The sequence below is a fragment of the Panthera onca genome, chromosome B3, assembly GCF_046562875.1.
Source record: "Panthera onca isolate mPanOnc1 chromosome B3, mPanOnc1 haplotype 2, whole genome shotgun sequence".
Lineage (NCBI taxonomy): Eukaryota > Metazoa > Chordata > Mammalia > Carnivora > Felidae > Panthera > Panthera onca.
The window spans coordinates 72,524,217-72,546,437 of record NC_138344.1 but is presented as its reverse complement, the minus strand read 5'-3'; the positions used below and the strand labels follow the sequence as shown (position 1 = coordinate 72,546,437).

The 22,221-nt window shown below is 39.7% G+C and overlaps 1 non-coding gene, 1 pseudogene and 1 gene segment (V, D, J or C); 1 reads left to right on the top strand and 2 right to left on the bottom strand.

Moving 5' to 3' along the window:
* The first annotated feature begins 9,213 nt into the window (after positions 1-9,213).
* On the top strand, positions 9,214-9,319 carry LOC132674768 (U6 spliceosomal RNA). The gene has a single exon (XR_009608610.1). It is a non-coding gene; the product is annotated as a U6 spliceosomal RNA (small nuclear RNA).
* Positions 9,320-11,665: 2,346 nt separating this feature from the next.
* Positions 11,666-13,627, bottom strand: LOC132674440 (T cell receptor alpha variable 13-1-like). The segment is given in 2 exon segments: positions 11,666-13,233; positions 13,396-13,627. Coding segments are annotated over 2 exon segments (387 nt in total).
* Positions 13,628-16,727: 3,100 nt separating this feature from the next.
* Positions 16,728-16,868, bottom strand: LOC132674526 (U2 spliceosomal RNA; annotated as a pseudogene).
* Between the last annotated feature and the right edge of the window lie 5,353 nt (positions 16,869-22,221).

Genomic DNA, 22,221 nt, shown 5'->3' with positions numbered 1-22,221 from the left:
CATTGTTGATGTATAGGAATGCCACCAATTTCTGTGCATTGATTTTATATCCTCCAACTTTGCTGAATTCATGAATCAATTCTAGCAGTTTTTCAGTGGGATCTTTAGGGTTTTCCTTGTAGCATCTGCAAAGAGTGAAAGTTTGACCTCTTCCTCACTGATTTGGATGCCTTTTATTTCTTTGTGTTGTCTGATCGCAGAGGCTAAGACTTCCAATACTATGTTGAATAACAGTGGCGAGGGTGGACATCCCTGTCTTGTTCCTGACCTTAGGGGGAAAACTCTCAGTTTTTCCCCATTGAGGATGACATTAGCGTTGGGTCGTTCATATACGGCTTTTATGATCTTGAGGTATGCTCCTTGTATCCCTACTTTCTTGAGGGTTTTATCAAGAAAGGATTCTGTATTTTGTCCAATGCTTTTTCTGCATCTATTGAGAGGATCAGGTGGTTCTTGTCCTTTCTTTTATTCATGTGATGAATCATGTTAATTGTTTTGCGGATATTGAACCAGCCCTGCATCCCAGGTATAAATCCCACTTGGTCGTGGTGAATATTTTTTTTAATGTGTTGTTGGATCTGGTTGGCTAATATCTTGTTGAAGATTTTTGTATCCATGTTCATCAGGGAAATTGGTCTATGGTTCTCCTTTTTAGTGGGGTCTCTGTCTGGTTTTGGAATCAAGGTAATGCTGGCTTCACAGAAAGAGTTTGGAAGTTTTCCTTGCATTTCTATTTTTTGGAACAGCTTCAAGAGAATAGGTGTTAACTCTTCCTTAAATGTTTGGTAGAATTCCCCTGGAAAGCCATCTGGCCCTGACTCTTGTTTTTTTGGAGATTTTTGATTAATAATTTTATTTCTTTACTGGTTATGGGTCTGTTCAAATTTTCTATTTCTATTTCTTCCTGTTTCAGTTTTGGTAGTGTATATGTTTCTTGGAATTTGTGCATTTCTTCCAGATTGCCCGTTTTACTGGCATATAATTGCTCATAATATTCCCTTATTATTGTTTTTGTTTCTGTTGTGTTGGTTGTGATCTCTCCTCTTTCATTCTTGATTTTATTTATTTGAGTCTTTTCCTTTTTCTTCTTGACCAAACTGGCTAGTGGTTTATCAATTTTGTTAATTCTTTCCAAGAACCAGCTTCTGGTTTCATTGATCTGTTCTACTGCATTTTTTTGTTTCAATAGCATTAATTTCTGCTCTAATCTTTCTTATTTCCTGTCTTCTGCTGGTTTTGGGTTTTATTTGCTGTTCTTTTTCCAGCTCCTTAAGGTGTAAGGTTAGGATGTGTATCTGAGATCTTTATTCCTTCTTTAGGAAGGCCTGGATTGCTGTATACTTTCCTCTTATGACTACCTTTGCTGCATCCCAGAGGTTTTGAGTTGTGGTGTTATCATTTTCATTGACTTCCGTATGCTTTTTAATTTCCTCTTTAACTGCTTGGTTAGCCCATTCATTCTTTAGCAGGATGTTGTTCAGTCTCCAAGTATTTGTTTCCTTTCCAAATTTTTCTTGTGGTTGATTTTGAGTTTCATAGCATTGTGGTCTGAAAATATGTATTTATGATCTTGATCTTTTTGTACTTACTTAGGGCTGATTTGTGTCCCAGTATATGGTCTAATCTGGAGAACGTTCCATGTGCACTGGAGAAGAATGTATATTCTGCTGCTTTAGGTTGAAATGTTCTGAATATATCTGTTAAGTCCATCTGATCCAATGTGTCATCAAAGCCATTGTTTCCTTGTTGATTTTTTATTAGATGATCTGTCCATTGTTGTGAGTGGGGTGTTGAAGTCTCCTACTATTATGGTACTACTATCGATGAGTTTCTTTATGTTTGTGATTAATCGATTTTATATATTTGGGTGCTCTCACATTGGAGCATAAATGTTTACAATTATTAGGTCTTCTTGGTGGATAGACTCCTTGATCATGATATAATGCCCTTCTACATCTCTTGATACAGTCTTTATTTTAAAGTCTAGATTGTCTGATATAAGTATGGATTCTCTGGCTTTCTTTTGTTGACTATTAGCATGATAGATGGTTCCCATCCCCTTATTTTCAATCTGAAGGTGTCTTTAGGTCTAAAGTGGGTCTCCTGTAAACAGCATATTGATGGATCGTGTTTTCTTATCCACTCTGTTACCCTGTGCCTTTTGATTCGATCGTTGAGTCCACTGACGTTTAGAGCAAGTACTAAAAGATATGAATTTATTACCATTATGTTGCTTGTAGAGTTGGAGTTTCTGGTGGTGTTCTCTGGTCCTTTCTAGTCTTTGTTGCTTTTGGTCTTTTTTTTTTTTTTTTTTTTTTTTTTTATCTTTTCTCCCCTCAGAGAGTCCCCTTAAAATTTCTTGCAGGGCTGGTTAGTGGTCATGAACTCCTTTAATTTATGTTTGTCTGGGAAACTTTTTATCTCTCCTTCTATTTTGAATGACAGCCTTGCTGGATAAAGAATTCGTGGCTGCATTTTTTTCTGATTCAGCACATTGTGTATATCCTGCCACTCCTTTCTGGCCTGCCAAGTTTCTGTGGAAAGGTCTGCTGCAAACATGATCTGTCTTCCCTTGTAGGTTAGGGACTTTTTTTTTCCCTTGGTGCTTTCATGACTCTCCTTGCCTGAGTATTTTGTGAATTTGACTATGATATGCCTTGTTGGTGGTCAGTTTTTGTTGAATCTAATGGGAGTCCTCTGTGCTTCCTGGTTTTGATATCTGTGTCTTTTCCCAGGTTAGAAAGTTTTCCACTATGATTTGCTCACATAACCCTTCTACCCCTATTTCTCTCTCTTCCTCTTCTGGGACCCCTATGATTGTGATGTTGTTCCTTTTTAATGAGTCCCTGATTTCTCTAATTCTTAAATCATGCTCTTTTGCCTTCATCTACCTCTTTTTTTCTGCTTCATTATTCTCTATAAGTTTGTTCTCTATATCACTGATTCTCTGTTGTGCCTCATCCATCCTTGCCACCACAGCATCCATCCTGATTGCATCCCAGTTATAGCATTTTTAATTTCATTCTGGCTATTTTTTACTTCTTTTATCTCTGAAGAAAGGGATTCTAATCTATTTTCAACTGCAGCTAGTATTCTTATTATCGTGATTCTGAATTTTGGCTCAGACATCTTGCTTCTATCTGTGTTGGTTAAATCCCTGACTGTCGTTTCTTCATGCTCTTTCTTTTGGGGTGAAATCCTTTGTTTTGTCATTTTGAAGGGAGAAAAGGAATTAATGAGGTAGAAAAATTGAAATTAAAAGGAAAATTTAAATTTAAAAAATATTAAAATTAAAAATTAAACACACACACACACACACACACACACACGTCGAATAAATGATGCTAGATCCTAGTTGTGTTTTGGTCTGGGTGTTGAAAGTGGTTTGGGAGATTAGAGGAAAAAAAGAGGGGGGGAGGAAAAAAAGGAAATCGTTTGAGAATTTGAAAAATGAATACACTGAAGTAGACTAAAATGAGATGATGGGGTAAATAGAATTTGAAAAAGTATACACAAAAGTAAAGAATATAGTAGAAAAAATTAAAATATATTAATAAAAATTAAAAATAAATATGATTTTTTTCTTTTTCTGTATTTACGAAAAAAGAAAAGAAATGAAAGAGAAAAAATATTAAAAAAGAAAAAGAAAGAAAAAAGAAATCGTTTGAAAATTTGAAAAAGTGAATACACTGTAGTAGACTGAAATAAAATGATGGAAGTAAAACAGAATTTGAAAAAAATTACATTAAAGCAAAAAATATAGTAATAAAAATTAAATAAAAATATTTTAATAGAAATTGAAAGCATAAATTAAATTTTTCTCTTTCTGCATTCAAGAAAAAGAAAAGAAATGAAAAAGAAAAAAGAAAAAGAAAAAAAGGAAATTGTTTGAAAATTTGAAAAGGTGAATACACTGATGTAGACTAAAATAGAATGATAGAAGTAAGAATTTGAAAAAAATTTACACAAAAGTAAAAAATATAGTAATAAAAATTAGAGAAAAATATTTTTAATAAAAATGAATTTTTTCTCTTTCTGTATTCAAGAAAAAGAAAAGAATTGTAAAAGAGAAAAAGAAAAAAGAAAAAAAAAGAAAGAAAATTGAATAGATGAACCTGCTAACAGATTGAAGTAGGACTGAAATTGCTTCGTTTTCCCCTAGAGGTCAGTCCATGTAGCTCTTTATAGTCCATAGATTAAGTCGCGGTGAGGTTTGTGTTCTTGAGCCAATTTGGCCCAGTTGGGCAGGGCTCGGTGTAATAGCTCTGCTCTCCACTAGATGGCGCTGCTATCCTACTGGGGTGGATTGTTGCGGTCGACATCGGTGCGTATGCGCATGCGCATGTGCTGGAGCGGTGAAAAATGGCGCCACCCCGCCACCCAGTCTGTTCTCCCGGATCAGCATTCGTGCACCAGTCCTCCGTCTTCAGCTCCCGTCCACTCCCCGCTTTTTCACTCTCCGTGACCAGGCCCCAGGCAGTACCTCTCTCCTGAGTTTTGTCTCAGATGCGGCTCTTTTCCCTGGCCCCTTATTTCTGACGGACTGTGGCTTTGACCCGTTCTGCCCCTCTGTGGGAGGGTCTCACCGAACAATGGCCGAATGCCGGCTTCACCCAGGAATGCTTGCTGGACCCTGCTGCTGCCGGTGCCCCGAGACTGTGGCCAGGTGCCAGCCGTCCCCAGAAAAAGTTCATGAGATAGTGTAGCAGCAGCTTTTCAGGGATTATGGAAAATCACAACACACATCTGGTACCAGGCTTCACCTGTAACGACCTTGTTCCAGCACCAGCGAATGTGGCCGTTTTCTGAGCTCTGCTGGGACCAAGTGGCTTTAACCGTCTCTACCAAACGTCTTTCCAGCAGTGGAACCGCTTTTCCCTGTGTGGACCGCGAGAACCTCCCGGACCCCACTCTGTTCCTGAGGATTCGCCCTTCCCACCAGAGCGCCACCAGGTAGGGAGCTGCGGAGTTTCAGCCTTTGAGCTCCCCTTGTTTACAGTCTTAATGGCATTTAAACCCTCTCCTTTCTCCTTTCTCCCTTTTTAGTTTAGTTTAATACCCTGCAGCTATTTCCAATTTTCCACTTTCTCTCCAGCTGTTTTTGGGGAGGGGTGATTTTCCCGTATTCTCCCCCCATCCCCAGTCTCCGTCCTCTCTCCGCCCGCAAAAGCAGTTCCCTACCTTCCGCAGCTTCTCTCTCCCCGAGTTCACCACTACGCGCCACATACCTGCTGACTTCTGTGGTTCAGGTTGTGCAGATTGTTGTGTTAATCCTCCAATCAGTTTTCTAAGTGTGTAGGATGGTTTAGTGTTGGTCTGGCTGTATTTCACGGACGTGAGACACACAAAAAAACTTCCATGCTGTTCCACCATCTTGGTTCCTCCTCCTAAAAGATTTTTTTATTGACATATGCTTTCATTTCTCTTGGGTCAATATCTGGGAGTAGAATGGCTGGTCATATGGTAAGTGTATATTTGACTTTGTTAAACCAATTTGTTCTTGTAGTTTTTTTTGTAGATTCCCTTGCATTTTCTGCTCAGTTATGCTGTCTGTTAATGAAGATAAGTTCACTTCTTCCTTTCCAAACTGTATGTCTTTTGTTTCTTCCACATGCCTTATTACATTTGCGAACCTCTAATTCAATATTAAATACAAGTGGTGAGAGCCAAACTTTTTCCCTTATTTCCAAAACAAGGAGAAAGCATTTGGCTTTCACCATCAAGTATAACATGTGATGGAGGTATCTTGTTGAACCCCTTTTTTAAGTTGAGGAAATTCCCATCAGTTCCTAATTCACTGGGAGTTTCAATCAGGAATGGATCTAAATTTGGTCAAATGCTTTTTCTGTATTTAATGAGATTACCCTCATAAAAAAAGCTTGTCAATCTCTTAGGATACGTTATTGATAAATTGTCACGACAAAATATTAAGGAAAATATTACTCTCCCATTTTGTAAATAATGGAATGAAGTTCAAAAGTATCAAGAAAGTTCATGGCAGAGCTAACAGTTTTGAACACAGAAGTCTAGCAAAAACCTGTTCGGTGTTTTTGCCACTATACATTGTTTTCAGAGAAATCTGAGAAACTAGAGGGTGGCAAAATGACTTCTTCCCAAACCTTTCGAATATTTTAAGACAGTCTTTAATAAGTTATTTAGGCAAGTGAAACTAATAAAGCAAATTAAATAATTGCAGGTTTGGCTCTTTTACCAAAAGAGGAAAGAAAATCTTTTATAAAGGATACTCAAACTGGTGTTCAGGAGCTGACTCCTGTATAGGGGCCTCACCATTCCATTCAGAGCAATTATTAGATACCTGCTTTAATCAATGCACCGTAGTAGGCGTGACAAGCTCTTCTAGAGTTTTGTGAACCACTGGGATACTGGAGTTTCATTCATGACTAGTGATTACTCTCTCTCTGATCCTTGAAACTTGCTTGTGATAATGCATCTAAGGGCATAGTTGATCCAATTAACCAGTATAAATGTTTCTAAATTTTTTTTATTTTTTTATTTTAAATGTTTTTTTTTTTTTTTTTTGAGAGAGAGAGCATGTGGGGGGTGGGTGCAGAGAGAGATGGGGACAGAGGATCCAAAGCAGGCTCCGCACTGACAGCAAAGAGCCCAATGTGGGGCTCGAACTCACCAACTGTGAGATCATGACCTGAGACAAAGTCAGACACTCAAACTGACTGAGCCACCCAGACACACCATCTCTCAAAAAATTTCAAATAAAATTGCCTTATGATCCAGAAATTCCACTTCTGGTATACATTCAAAAATTGGAAGAATTTCACTATAAACCCCAAACATTGAGACATTTATAAATTCCTGTTTCCACCAAAAGGAAAGTTTTGCTTTGGAAGACCCAAAGGTGCAGCAAAAGATGGATATGGATAAAGAAAATGTGGTATGACATACACTGAAATATTACTCAACCTGAAAAAGGATAGAAATTCTGACACATGTTGCAACATGGGTGAACCTTGAAGACATTATGTAAAATGAAAGTCACATCATGACCAATACTGCATAATTCCACTTCTAGGAGGTGTCCAAAATAGTCAAACTCATGGAAAGAGAAAGTAGAATGGTAGTTCCCAAGGACTGTAGGGATGGAGCTATTGTTTAATGAGTACAAATATTCATTTTTCAAGATGAAAAGATTTCTGGAAATGGATAGTGGTGCTTGTTGAACAACAATGTAAATGTATTTCATACCACTGAATTGTACACTTAAAAATTGTTAAACTGGTATAAATGTATGTTACAATGGTAAAATTTTTTAGTTAAAATTTTTTAAAGAGATTCTTGTTAAGATTTCTACCCTACCCATCTGCTTTCCACACAAATATAAAAGAGTGTTACAATGCAAGACCAATTATCAACCATCCATTACCATTCGAATGTGAAGGCACTGGGGAAATGAGGTTAGAGGTGGAAGGAGGAAAATGGAGAGAAGGAGTGGTGTTGGACTGTGGAACATTGATCAAACAAAGAGGGCTCAGAAGTGTGCAGTCTGAGCCATGGGAAAAATGCCTTTGAAAAAGTTTTGAAGTAAAGGGTGGGAACAGACAAAGAGGACAATTCACACCCTGCTACTTCACGGGGTCCCCCCTAAGAGCCACTAATCATGATCATTTGCAGATAACACTGTTGGGAAGCAGGTAAACCTCCAGAATGCAAATCGAGGACATAAATGCTAGGTGTGTTAAAAAGATGGGATGAGCAATAGTACAGACATATGTCACAGAGTAGGCACCTTGGAAAATACATGTAAGTACAGTTGACTCACAGTAAACAAACCTAATTAAACCACGTCATTAAGCAGAATAAACCAGCGTGACATAAAACAAAAAAAGGAAAACCACAGAAACATTCCATGGCCTTCCTTATTCTAAATAATGGCTGCAACATAATATATATTCAAGATATACTTACTGAATAAAATTCACCTGAAAATCCAACAATTCACACACATTTTTACTGATTTTTGAGTCAAATGTTTCCGAATTTACTTAGCCAATTCTCACAGCTGAATCTAATTGCAAAATGGCAAATTGTTTATCGTGGCTTTTCTAGTTTTCAATAAACACTTTCAACACAAATTTTCAGGGGTAAGGATGTTTTTGATGAATGATAATTCTTATCTAGAGAGGTATTTTCTTAGAGTCAGGTTTTCCCTCTAACCCTCCATCTGAGCTGCCCCAGCCTTAGCCACTTCCTGTGTAGGATGGAATTCCCTGCCTTGATCCCTACAACAGGTGGATGTATCTACAAGAGCTCTGGGGTTTGGGTACACCTCCCTCCAGCATGCCTCTCACTGTGGGCTCCTGAGTGCACAGAAATACACTGCAGAGTCCTCCAGCTGTGAAGCTGAGATGACAAGATGGATGGATTTTCTTGCCTTCTGGAAATTCAATGAGTAGCGACCTTCTGTGGCATTTTGTTGGTTGTGAGAATCCTGACGAACAAGGAAAATCATCTCCCCGCGGCTGGGCTGCTTGTACCACAACAGACTATAATTTGGATCGCTGGTGTCATATGTGCATTCCAGGATGACAGCCTCCTTCTCCTGTACTAACATCGCTGGTGGGGCTTGAGTTACCTTTTGGGAAATACTGGATCCTGAAGAAAAAAACATGGGATCAGAGTTTCAGAATAAGTCATCTGGCACAAGGAAATTGTGTTTTACACACTATTATCCCTCCCTTCCAAGGTACCCACAAGACACCACTTATGTCCCCTGTTTTTAGGTCATACAGGAGGAACATTACAATGGGGGCCATCCTTACCCAGCCACATTGAAGCCATTACCACCTTCAGAAGGCTGGACAGAAACATGTTTGAGTTTTTCCACTAGATGGGAAATGTCTTCTTCAATTTCAGAGCTCGGCACCGTGAGGGGAGCCTGCCAGGGTGAGGGAAGGATGGCTGGGTATGTGCTGCTGTTGCCCCAGAACAGGAAATAGAGGTTTCCTGTAGCAAGTTGTGTGGGTCATGTCACACTTCTCTCTGTACCAGCTGAGAGTCTCATTATCCAGACTTCTTTTTGCATTCAGTGACTCTAATGTGTAAACAGTCACATCTGAAAATGAATGAGTAAAATTTTATATTGAAATGAGGATTGATGGTTTAACTATAATATGTTCATTCATCGCATCTGTGATGAAAGTGGGTGGGAGGCACTTACTTAAAAAATATGACAACTAAGGGTCACTTTGGGAACACATATACTAAAATTAGAATAATACAGAGAAAAGTAGCGTGGCCTGTGTGCAAGAATGATGTGAAAATTCATGAAGTAGTCTATATTTTTAAAAATACTACATGTAATGTATTATGGAAACAGCATAAGATATAAGAATCATGAAAAAAGGTGTAAGAATCATGTATGCTCACACTATGTTATTTCACGTAAGATAGAAATAAATCACTTTATGATAAGAAGGCAAAATGTTTAGACTAACTGTAGCTCTTTCAATCTACCTATTAGTATGCCAGTATTCTTCCTCACTGTCAATGTCTGTTCAGATGCCTTTCTTGGGGCCAAAGGCTGAAAAATCTAATCACTTTTTGCTGAAAGGTTTAGACTGAAGCCCTCAGATAATAGATCCTGTCACCGAGGTCTCCTTCTTACATTGTTTAGTTTTAACAGCTCAGCTCTGTTTCAGAAAGGCCAGAATAGACATCAGAGTTTGTTCATTAATTATCAAATGTTTAAATTTATATTTTTCCCATTACCTCAGTTGAACCACAGTAAGCCCCTGTACTTTGTATGCTCAGTTCTGAAAAGAATATACCCTAGGTGACACCATACACCTCCACAAGACTATTGACCATATGATGATTGATTGTGATAAGACTTTCTCTGTGTGCACAGATTAAAAGTAAGGTTGTGTCCTAAGGATATTTTTCAACATCATGGCAAACAGCAAAGATCCATTGCCTCTTACTGTTGACTTCCTGATACAGCAGCAAAGACTTAACATCCTTGTCTCAAAATCATTATAGCTTCAGCTAAATTGGTTGAAGCATCTTCAGAATTTGTACTGCAGTCTCCATGAAATATGATAGAACCACATAGAGTACAACTGTCAGGCTCTCTAAGTGATAGACTATAACTCTCTATAAACACCTAATGTTTTTCTACCAGCTGGCAGAGTAAATGTGAAATATTATTAATTTCTCCTCCTATTACTCAACTCTAACACATTTCTCAATGAAGGGAGTCTCATGATTGCACTTGTGTCATTCAAGAAGTGTCCATATCCAGGGTAAATCTGTCAGACACTCTGAGACCAGATTCTGAATTAATAGATTTTTAATAATCTTATCTTAAACATTGAAAGAGACAATACCAGACTGGTCATGCAATTACCACTCCAGAATCCTTTATAAAATTCAATCACTTAGCAGAAGCAACATTAATTCAAGTGGCTGAACTAATGGATATCTTTTGGGCATGTCAATTTCCAAAAAAAATTATGTAGTCAGTATCAGTCAATATGCTTTTAAAGTATTCACACCTTCCAAACACTATAAAGACAGTGAGATTCCTTAACTTTCTTTTATTGACCCTTTCACATAGCTCATGTATCTTATAAGAAAGGAACAGCAAATACATGAATTATTGATGTCTTCATGTTAAAAAGAAATTTTATCATAATGACGAAAGATCACGATACAAAAGACACTGTAGAAGCTAGGGAAAAATGCCCGAGCAGGCCATCATGCTACACATACGTTTCCAACTAAGGTCCTTATGTGAGCACCTCTTTTTTTTTTTTAATTTTTTAATGTTTATTTATTTTTGAGACAGAGAGAGATAGAGCATGAACAGGGAAGGGTCAGAGAGAGAGGGAGACAGGATCTGAAACAGGCTCCAGGCTCTGAGCTGTCAGCACAGAGCCTGACGTGGGGCTCGAACTCACGGACCAGGAGATCATGACCTAAGCCGAAGTTGGACACGTAACCGACTGAGCCACCCAGGTGCCCCGAGCACCTCTTAAAAAACATAAAGACCAATCCATGGAAAAGTTTAATAATTCCAATTTGGTTGCAGAATATTTGCACTAAGCTTGATAACGAGTCCCACATCAGGTGAGCTCGGGCCCCGCTTCTTGGTAAAACACAAGTCCTGGGTGAGCCCTGCTTCTCTCACTCTCTCCCTCCCTCTCCTTCTTTCTCTCTACACCCCCCCCCCCCAACTTGTACCCTCTCTCTCTGCCCCTTGCTCACTTGCACCCTCTCTCTCCCTAAAAAAAAAAGACTGTGGTTAGTAATGTTTAATTCAATCAAATGTGAAGTTGACTCAGGGAGGTTTGGAACAAGTTGTCTCTACATTAAACATTAGTCCAAATGCCTTTGTGTGCACTGCACTAACGAGGCGGCTAATAAGTGCATATAAAATGTTTCCCATATACCTCAGAAAGAACGGTTTTAATTATAATGATAACACAAAATTACAAGTCCAAGAATACATTTAATTATCTTAAAACCACAGAGCTTTATTAAGAAAGGAAGACATATACATGGAAAGAAACAGAACGCTCTGAAACAAATAATCAGATATACACATTAAGGACTTTTATTTTTCACAATCAATTTATACATTTAATTCCATCATAAAAAATTTGATTAAAAGTATGTTTAAGTAGCAGAATTCATCTTTCCTTCTTTCTTTAAAAAACATCTACTGGGGCGCCTGGGTGGCTCAGTCGGCTGAGCATCCTACTTCGGCTCAGGTCATGATCTCACAGTTCGTGAGTTCGAGCCCCGCGTCAGTCTCTGGGCTGACAGCTCGGAGCCTGGAGCCTGTTTCAGATTCTGTGTCTCCCTCTCTCTCTGCCCCTCCCCCACTCATGCTCTGTCTCTCTCTCTCTGTCAGAAATAAATTTAAAAAAAAAATTAAAAAAAAAAAAAACATCTACGGATAGCCTATTATGTGAAAAAGTTTGTGCTAGGTACTGCGAATACAGCAGTGAATGAAATACAAAATTCTGTCTTCTAAATTCTATGGGAGAGTAATTGTGAACAGATACTTAGAGAATTTTGTAAATGAGAATAGATTTCTGAGTTTTATCTTAAGTTCATATTGTCAAGTCATTCCCTTCTTAATTTCTCTCAAACACACAAATAATAGACACCATCACTGGGCTCTAAAGGAAAACCCATGCCACATTTTCTGAAAGAGAAAGTGATCAAATCACATATATGGCTGTCAAATTTTGCCCCAAATACAGAGGAAGAAAATTAGTATGAAACTGTACTTAATTAAAATATTTCACAGAGCTATTGTAAAGCAGATGTTAAATAAAACATTAAAAATAAAATAAAGTAGATTTTAGAGGTGAAAACATGATGGAAGGAATGCTCAAATCAAATTATATTAAGTGAAAAAATCATGTTCCTAATCAGAATACAATTTTTTAACACTAAAATGAATATTAGCAATAATATCTGATTATAGAAGTATGACTTTCATATTTTTCACTTTATGTATTTCTATATTTGACATGTAATGTCAATCAGAAAAATAATAAAATCAGAAAAATAATAAATGCTGCTTTGAAACACAACATTTAAATGCCCATCTCACCCATAGTAAGGACTGAAATAGTAGTACTAAGGGGTTATTTATAAGAAAGGCATCTGAATACCATATGTAAACTCACATTTAAAGTCTGAATTTCAAAATAAAACTTTACTAACTCCCTTCAAGAATTCCATTGAGCAGCAATCATCCAAGAAAATGTTTTAACCCTGTCTGGGTCGTCTCGATCCCAGTTGTCTTAAGTTATGCTTTAATGTCTAACACATTAGCTTCTGCCTGCAGACAAACAATAGCACAAACGATCTACTTGAAGTTCTGTGTCAAAGGACAGGGGTTGCCCAGTCACAGGTTTGGGTGCAGGCAGCAGGTGTCTGGGACGCAATGTGCACTTGCTGCACAGAAGTAGACAGCTGAGTCTGCAGGCTGGGCGGCTGCGATGTGCAGGGACAGATGCTTGGCCGTCTTATTCAGTAAAACAGTGAGTCTTTGGTCTTCTTTTTTGGCCACACTTGAACGAATGTCTATAATGAGCTGAGGACCTTTTCCAAGTTCTTGCTTATACCAAGGGAAGTAGTTTGAGGCACTGTCTGAGTAACTACAGGTGATAACAGAGCTGTTTCCCTCCTGGACACTCAGGGTGGAAGGACTCTGCTCCACATTCTCTCCTCTGCTGAGCCCTGTGCAGAAAGAAAAGGTCAGAGAAAAGAGAGCAGTTCCTGCGTTATTACGCTTCAGAATTCCCCTTTTCTCCACTACCTGGAGGCAACCTGAGTAAAGTCAGTCTTGACTTCTCAAGACTATCCACTAATTACTCTGTTTCTCATAAACACTCAACTCACAGTGCAGCGGCAGCCACAAGAGCGTGATGAAAGCCCCCTCGGATGTCCTCATGGTTCCTCCCAATTACAATTACAATCACTTTCAGAATTGCCACCTCCAGCCAGCACAGCTACTTCTAGTACCGGCCCGCCCTTCTTTCCTGCATCAGTCAGAGTGGTTTCCCACGTGTCCACCAGCCAATAAGAAGACGACTGTGCTTCTGCCAGACCTGCTCATGCAGATGCTCTACCATGGACCCTCCGCCTGGTCTGCGGCAGCTCAGGTGCACCCTCCTGTGGTCACATCTATACTGAACTCACTGGTGAAAACTTTCTTCCCCTACCCCGTGCCTCTGAGGGACTCAGACGCATTAATGGCAGCAATACATCAAACAAATTACATCCTAGACCAGAGACTAGATGCACAGGAAGAATGTAAACATTAAGATTTATACCTCTGCACACTACTGAGTCACTGTTAAGTTCAAAAGAGTAGATCCTGTTGCCGTTTATTCAATGATGGGCCTCATGTACATGTTTGAAACGAGGAAGGAATCATGATTCACTGTCTTAAACAAAGAACATAGAAAACCTTCCCTTTCTGCCAAATCTACCAGCCTCATTTGTCTGTCATGGAGAAAAACTTTCCTAAAAGGAACATGCAAGCCAAAGATTAGAGTAAAAGAGAGAATATCATTTGATATTTCAAATAAGATAACTTTTATCTCCATCTCTGCTTGTCCGAGCTGTCTGGCCCATGACCTTGCTATTCCCAGAGGACTGACAGTACCAACAGTCAGATGTGGAATCTTCCCTCAGTAAGATGACTGTGACAAAAAGTAGAAGACCAAATTTCAATCATAAGGGAGCAGGGAGATAACTTCCATCACTTACTTATTAATATTTCAACTATAGGAAACAGTTTGACCAAAGATTAGATTAATTTGCATAAAGAAATCTGACATGCTATTAAGAAATCTATTTGAATGTTATGTGTCTTATATTCTGCAAAGTATTGAAAGACAGACTAGACGTGCTGAGCAAACATCAAGCTGCACGCTCAGAAAGTATAACCACATATGACTTTATCCTTGAACTGATTTCATTTTCTCAAATCAAGATAGATGGCATGTCTTAAAATGCAATTACCGACTCATGGACTCAGTAGAATTCCTTCTAAAGTATTAGCCAACTATTGTGTCATCCTTCCCTTTCCTGGTCATCACTGGTTCACATTCCATACTCTGTTATTTTTCTCCTAAACTCCTCTACAGTGTTCTCTCCCCAAATTCATTGATAAAGTTCTCTGGACCTATGAGTTTCCAGAATTATTTCCCTCTGTCTAAACCTTTTCTCATCAACTTGAATGTCTTGGAATTTTCTGATGACCTCTGTGAGAATAAATCCACAGAAGTCTAAATCTTGCATGTGCTCAGGGAATAGTACCAAAAGGAAACAGGCCCTAAAGAATTGATCAGAAGAAATGGTTTCTGGGAAACTAAAACCACTTCATTTCCAAAAGTGGAAGCTCCTTTCTATGATTCATACTCACTGATCCTCTGAAATGAAAAGAATAAAGCTAATCCTCCTTCCATATCTCCCATCCTTCAGGTTTAAAGACAGCTATGGTGAAGAACACCAACTCAATATGTAAATATATGGGTATATATAAAATGTGCTTTTCTGTGTGTAAAACTTCTTGATTTGGGGAATCTTTCATTCTCTCACCCATTCCCCATAAAATGAGAATTCTCAAACTCTTCCCTGGTCAAATTTCCCTTTTCTCGGATCTAGACACTGAGGTCAATATAGGCACTTTTGAGGTGTGACACACAGAACTGAATGTGATGTTCTGAATGTGAGCATTCATACGAATAATGTTCTTCCATGTATTGACTATAACACAGATAGATACAGCCATCTCTTGGACAAAATTCCCAACTCCATGATTATTTCAGAGAATATTGCTTTACCTCTTGTCAGAGTGTTGGCCTAGAAAACCTTCATCAAACATCTTCATGGACTCCCAGCTCCAGAAGTCTTCCAAATCCAGTGATCTTTTTTGGTAGACAATGTGTGAGTTATGCTCATTATACTCATCCTGCCTTCAAGGCATACCCACCTGGGATAATAAATATATTTGCTACTTGGGGGAAAGTCCTTAGAAATGCATGTAGGTGTTCAGATGACACTATCACCTTCGGTTCCCTCCTCCAGAAACCAGTGAGTGGAGGATGAGCTTGCAGGTAGAACAACAGTGGCTCAGCCTTAGTCTCCTTTCCTGCCCACGGTGTCAGATATTTACACAAATTACAGCTCTCCATTCAGGCGATCAGACTGTTGGACCATGGCTTTCACAGACCCAAACTGCAGAGATCTAAGTGGCTGGACTTGCATTAGATACTTTCTCTTTACCCAGGAGAATGATCATGCAGCAAGGAGGCAGGGGAAGGAAATGAGCAAAGTGGTTTCTTTCTCTCCCAGCTCTTTGACCACCTAATTGTTCCATACTGTACCCTTGGATACAGCCTCTGTTTTGTAAAATGAAGTGGACTAAAAAACCCTTTCGAAGGGGCTCTTCCAGCTTTAAATTTGTTTCATACTATATAACACAGCAAATATTTATTGAGGACTGGCTGAGAGCAGTGTGGACTTGTGTGAGTGTGGGGTTAAATTGCATGCATTGTGGAACCCCAAGATTATTTCCACAACCATATGTGATCTCATAGGTCTGAGGTTTCTCCTAACCAACACTGGGACCTCTTCAGAAGCAGAGACACAGTCCCCAGGATGAGATCCTATCTGGGTTTTCATTTCTTCCATGAGATCAATAATGAATCAAGGGGAACTAAATCCATACAAAAATGGAATCAAATGGGACTTTATTCACTGAGTGTAAAGACCATCATAAGCAGTGAGATCCAGGTGGCTCCATGGGTAAGCAAGATGTTCTTCTGGAGACCTATTTCTTATATAAATCTATTACATATCATACATATATATCACATGAAGAAAAGAAAATCTCTGCAACTGAGAGAGGCTGGAGGAGGTGGATGAGCTTACTAACATGGAAAGCAAGAAGCACTTTTTTTTTTAATTTTTTTTTTTTTACATTTATTTTTGAGAAACAGAGTGAGACAAAGCATGAACGGGGGAGGGGCAGAGAGAGTAGGAGACACAGAATCTGAAGCAGGCTCCAGGCTCTGAGCAAGCGGTCAGCACAGAGCCTGATGCAGGGCTCGAACTCACGAACTGTGAGATCATGACCTGAGCCGCAGTCAGACGCTCAACCGACTGAGCCACCCAGGCGCCCCAAGAAGCACTTTTTAAAACAGCCTAACTACTTTCTGGATTCTGGCTTTCTCCTTGAAGGTTTAGTATGGAGGTTCAAAATTTCCAGCCAGGGCTGCTTATATAATTTTTAAGATTGATTCAAAAGGAAAATTTGAGATCTTCATTCACACTTGATCTTAGCCAAAAGGCTGAGAAGCGATTGAGATCTTTATTCCAAAAGGAGGCTCATTAGGTAATGTTTCTAGTAGAACCATTTTTCTAAAATGCCTTAACTCTTCATTTCATGTCTCTGAATTTAATTTTTTAAAGATTTTCATTTTTTTCAGCTATTTTAGGGTTCACTGAAAACTTAGGAAGCACGTACTGAGGTTTCTATTACCCTTCTGCCCCCACACACGCACAGCCTCTCTCATTATCAACTTCCCCGTGGCAGTGGTGTACCTTTCACAATGGATGAACCTATGTTGACACATTGTATCACCCAAAGTCTTCAGTTTACCAGGGGTTCACTCTTGGTGTTACACATTTTATGGTTTTGAACAAATGTACAATGGCATGTATCCACCACTGTAGTATCATAGTGAGTAGGTTCACTACACTAAATATTCTCTGTGCTCTGCTCACCCCTCCTGCTTCTCTTAACCCTTGGAAACCACAATCTTTTTTTTTTCAATATATGAAATTTATTGTCAAATTGGTTTCCATACAACACCCAGTGCTCATCCCAAAAGGTGCCCTCCTCAATACCCATCACCCACACTCCCCTCCCTCCCACCCCCCATCAACCCTCAGTTTGTTCTCAGTTTTTAACAGTCTCTTATGCTTTGGCTCTCTCCCACTCTAACCTCTTTTTTTTTCCTTCCCCTCCCCCATGGGTTTCTGTTAAGTTTCTCAGGATCCACATAAGAGTGAAACCATATGGTATCTGTCTTTCTCTGTATGGCTTATTTCACTTAGCATAACACTCTCCAGTTCCATCCATGTTGCTACAAAGGGCCATATTTCGTCTTTCTCATTGCCCTGCAGTACTCCATTGTGTATATAAACCACAATTTCTTTATCCATTCATCAGTTGATGGACATTTAGGCTCTTTCCATAATTTGGCTATTGTTGACAGTGCTGCTATAAACATTGGGGTACAAGTGCCCCTATGCATCAGTACTCCTGTATCCCTTGGGTAAATGCCTAGCAGTGCTATTGCTGGGTCATAGGGTAGGTCTATTTTTAATTTTCTGAGGAACCTCCACACTGTTTTCCAGAGTGGCTGCACCAATTTGCATTCCCACCAACAGTGCAAGAGGGTTCCCGTTTCTCCACATCCTCTCCAGCATCTATAGTCTCCTGATTTGTTCATTTTGGCCACTCTGATGGGCGTGAGGTGATATCTGAGTGTGGTTTTGATTTGTATTTCCCTGATAAGGAGCGACGTTGAGCATCTTTTCATGTGCCTGTTGGCCATCCGGATGTCTTCTTTAGAGAAGTGTCTATTCGTGTTTTCTGCCCATTTCTTCACTGGGTTATTTGTTTTTCGGGTGTGGAGTTTGGTGAACTCTTTATAGATTTTGGATACTAGCCCTTTGTCCGATATGTCATTTGCAAATATCTTTTCCCATTCCGTTGGTTGCCTTTTAGTTTTGTTGGTTGTTTCCTTTCCTGTGCAGAAGCTTTTTATCTTCATAAGGTCCCAGTAGTTCATTTTTGCTTTTAATTCCCTTGCCTTTGGGGATGTGTCAAGTAAGAAATTGCTACAGCTGAGGTCAGAGAGGTCTTTTCCTGCTTTCTCCTCTAGGGTTTTGATGGTTTCCTGTCTCACATTCAGGTCCTTTATCCATTTTGAGTTTATTTTTGTGAATAGTGTGAGAAAGTGGTCTAGTTTCAACCTTCTGCATGTTGCTGTCCAGTTCTCCCAGCACCATTTGTTAAAGAGACTGTCTTTTTTCCATTGGATGTTCTTTCCCGCTTTGTCAAAGATGAGTTGGCCATACGTTTGTGGGTCTAGTTCTGGGGTTTCTATTCTATTCCATTGGTCTATGTGTCTGTTTTTGTGCCAATACCATGCTGTCTTGATGATTACAGCTTTGTAGTAGAGGCTAAAGTCTGGGATTGTGATGCCTCCTGCTTTGGTCTTCTTCTTCAAATTACTTTGGCTATTCGGGGCCTTTTGTGGTTCCCTATGAATTTTAGGATTGCTTATTCTAGTTTTGAGATGAATGCTGGTGCAATTTTGATTGGGATTGCATTGAATGTGTAGATAACTTTGGGTAGTATTGACATTTTGACAATATTTATTCTTCCAATCCATGAGCAGGGAATGTCTTTCCATTTCTTTATATCTTCTTCAATTACCTTCATAAGCTTTCTATAGTTTTCAGCATACAGATCTTTTACATCTTTGGTTAGATTTATTCCTAGGTATTTTATGCTTCTTGGTGTAATTGTGAATGGGATCAGTTTCTTCATTTGTCTTTCTGTTGCTTCATTGTTAGTGTATAAGAATGCAACTGATTTCTGTACATTGATTTTGTATCCTGCAACTTTGCTGAATTCATGTATCAGTTCTAGCAGACTTTTGGTGGAGTCTATCGGATTTTCCATGTATAGTATCATGTCATCTGCAAAAAGCAAAAGCTTGACTTCATCTTTGCCAATTTTGATGCCTTTGATTTCCTTTTGTTGCCTGATTGCTGATGTTAGAACTTCCAACACTATATTAAACAACAGCGGTGAGAGTGGGCATCCCTGTCATGTTCCTGATCTCAGGGAAAAAGCTCTCAGTTTTTCCCCATTGAGGATGATGTTAGCTGGGAAACCACAATCTTTTTACTGTCTCCACAGTTTTGCCTTTTCCAGAATGTCATGTAGTTGGAATCATAACATATGTAGCCTTTTCAGATTGGCTTCTTTCACTTACTAAAATGCATATAAGTTTCCCCTATCTCTTCATGGCTTGATAGTTCTAAATTATATTTTTATAATTTTTAGCACTGAACATATTCCATTGGTTGGATATACCACCATTTACCCATTTGCCTATTCAAAGACGTGATGCTACTTCCAAATTTTGGCCATTATGGATAAAACCTCTATAAAACACCTGTATACAGGCTAGTGTGTGGACAGAAGTTTTCAAACTCTTTGGGTAGATACTCAGGAAGGCCATTGCTGGGTCATATGGTAAGAGTATGTTTAGTTGTGTAAGAAACTGCCAAACTGTTTTATGAAATGGCCATGTATACACTTCCATTTTGTAGTAATTTGCCAACAAAATTTACTATACCCTTTTACAACATGTCAAAGCCGCAGGTAGTCCAAAGCAGGCACAGGAGCACCAGGTGGTCCTGCCCACTGCCCAGCTCACACACAGCCTGCTGTGACCGAGAACCTGAGCCTGCATGTGTTCGCACGCTGTGTCCTGCTGCCCGTGGACCTCCTCTCCTCGTGCATATGTTCCACCCTCTAACGGGACTTCACTTACAAAACACAAAGTACAAAGATAAAATTATTTTAATTTCAAGACAGTGATGGCAGAGCATTAAAACAAGGCCAGGGCTCCTTCTGAGAGTCAAAGTGCTGTGGAATTGCACAGGTGACATGCTCTAGAAGCTGGCTCTGCACCCAGTTTCTGGGAGTCTGCCCATTTATCTCCACCATAATTGTCAAGGTCCCGGTCCTTCCTAGCAACGCCCTTTCATCAACATAAAAAACAGTGCAAGCTGGAATTCAGTTTGTGTTTTAATTATTCCACATGCAAGTTTGAACTTTGAGTTTGGAGTCAGAAGTCTTTGTCTCTGCCTACAACAGAGAAGAGTTTCTTTTAGAGTAGTTTGGGAAGATTTATACTTCATTTCCCTAATGGTGAATGATGCTACAAAATCATGAGTAATACATTCACTCAAAACACAAGGAAAAGCAATGGATTTCAATGGAACAGAAGGAAAATTTCCATGAGCTCTTCCACCCAAGGTGCTATTTAGAAATGACAATTGGGTACTTTTGTCAGCGATATATAAAAACACATTGTAAAAATTGATCATCAGAAATCCTTTTGTGATTCTGAAGACTCTTCTACATCAGGTAGCTAGCAGATAAACTCTCATGTCACCTCAGATGCTCTAATTTAGGAATAATATGACCTCAACCAAGTCACTTTTGCTTTCAAATCCTCACTTTATTCATGCATAAAATAAAAGTAATTATTACAGGGCATTATCTTACCGAAATAGAAAATAACTGTAATAAGTTAAGTAGAATGGTTGAACTTCAATAAAATTGTTTTATTATATTTGTATTTCTAGGAGTGTAAAAGCCGAATACAAACTTTAAAAAACATTACACACGTTCTGTTTTATTTTCTTTGAAAAAAAACCATGTGCAGGTAACTGAAAAACTTAGTCATCTCTTTCTGTTTGTTGATGATCATATATGTTTTCAAGCCTGTTCCCTCTGAGTAATTTACATATAATTTATATGCTAGCTGCCAGGAGATATGTTTTAACAGGGCATTGGATATTGGCATCTCCGTCAACTACTCCAATGGTTCCGTGGTAGAGCTTTTTACCTGGAAAGGGCTTTCTGGGAAGAAAAAGGGCAAGAAAAGCAAAAGTGAAATGACAGCCCTGATGGGTATACTTTTAGGAAGGAAAAAAGTACTGTAACATAAGTATGAAAATGTGCAAAAACTCCTGTGTGGGCAAATAAGTGCCTGCCCCATGAAGAGCTGGGGCCACGAGCCCAGCTGCAGTTTGGGGACAGGCTGCAGAGCAGCAGGGAGCACTGTGCCTCCACAGCACACAGGTAGGTGGCTGAGTCTTCCTGCTGGGAGGCCCTGATATGCAGGCTGCTGTGCCGGTCCTTAGTGTTCACCGTGCAGTTCAACCTCCCATCCTGCTTCATCCCTGAAACTATGTAAAACAGCCGGGTGAGGCCGCCGCCCCCGGGGTTCTGTCGGAACCACTGCACGTTGTTCACCGAGCTGGAAAAATTGCACCTCAGGGTAGAGCTGGCTCCCTCCTGGAGGCTCAGGGCTGCAGGTGTCTGCTCCACGTCCATCCCTCTCACCCCTGCTTGGAAAGACAAAACCAAACACAAAAGAAGTCACTGCAGAGCCACTGAGGCAGTTTTCAAACCCATAGAGTATTCCCGGGAACACCCGCTGAGGGTGTAGACCCTGCAGGAGCTCTGTGCCAGCTCCCCCTCCACTGCGGGCTGTGAACCTCCCCCGCCCCCGTCTGGGACGCCCCCACTCACAGCAAACCTGCACCCACAGAAGCCCCAGCAGGGCTCCCCGCTGTCTCTTCATGACTCCTTGTCTAGTCGCTGACGTGCCTTCACCCCTACTCTGAAGAGTGTAGAGTCTTGGGTCCAGAGAAGTTGTGTTGTCAACAGTCACCACGTCCCTCCAGAATCACTGAGCACCAATCACACCTGAACCCTGTCAGTCCCGGAACTGAGACTCCACCCACAGCGGCCCAGGAGACTGCAGAGCAATCTGTCCAAAACTGTGCTTGCCAACAGAGCAGGGAGGTAGGGACGATATTTCCAATATGTGAAGT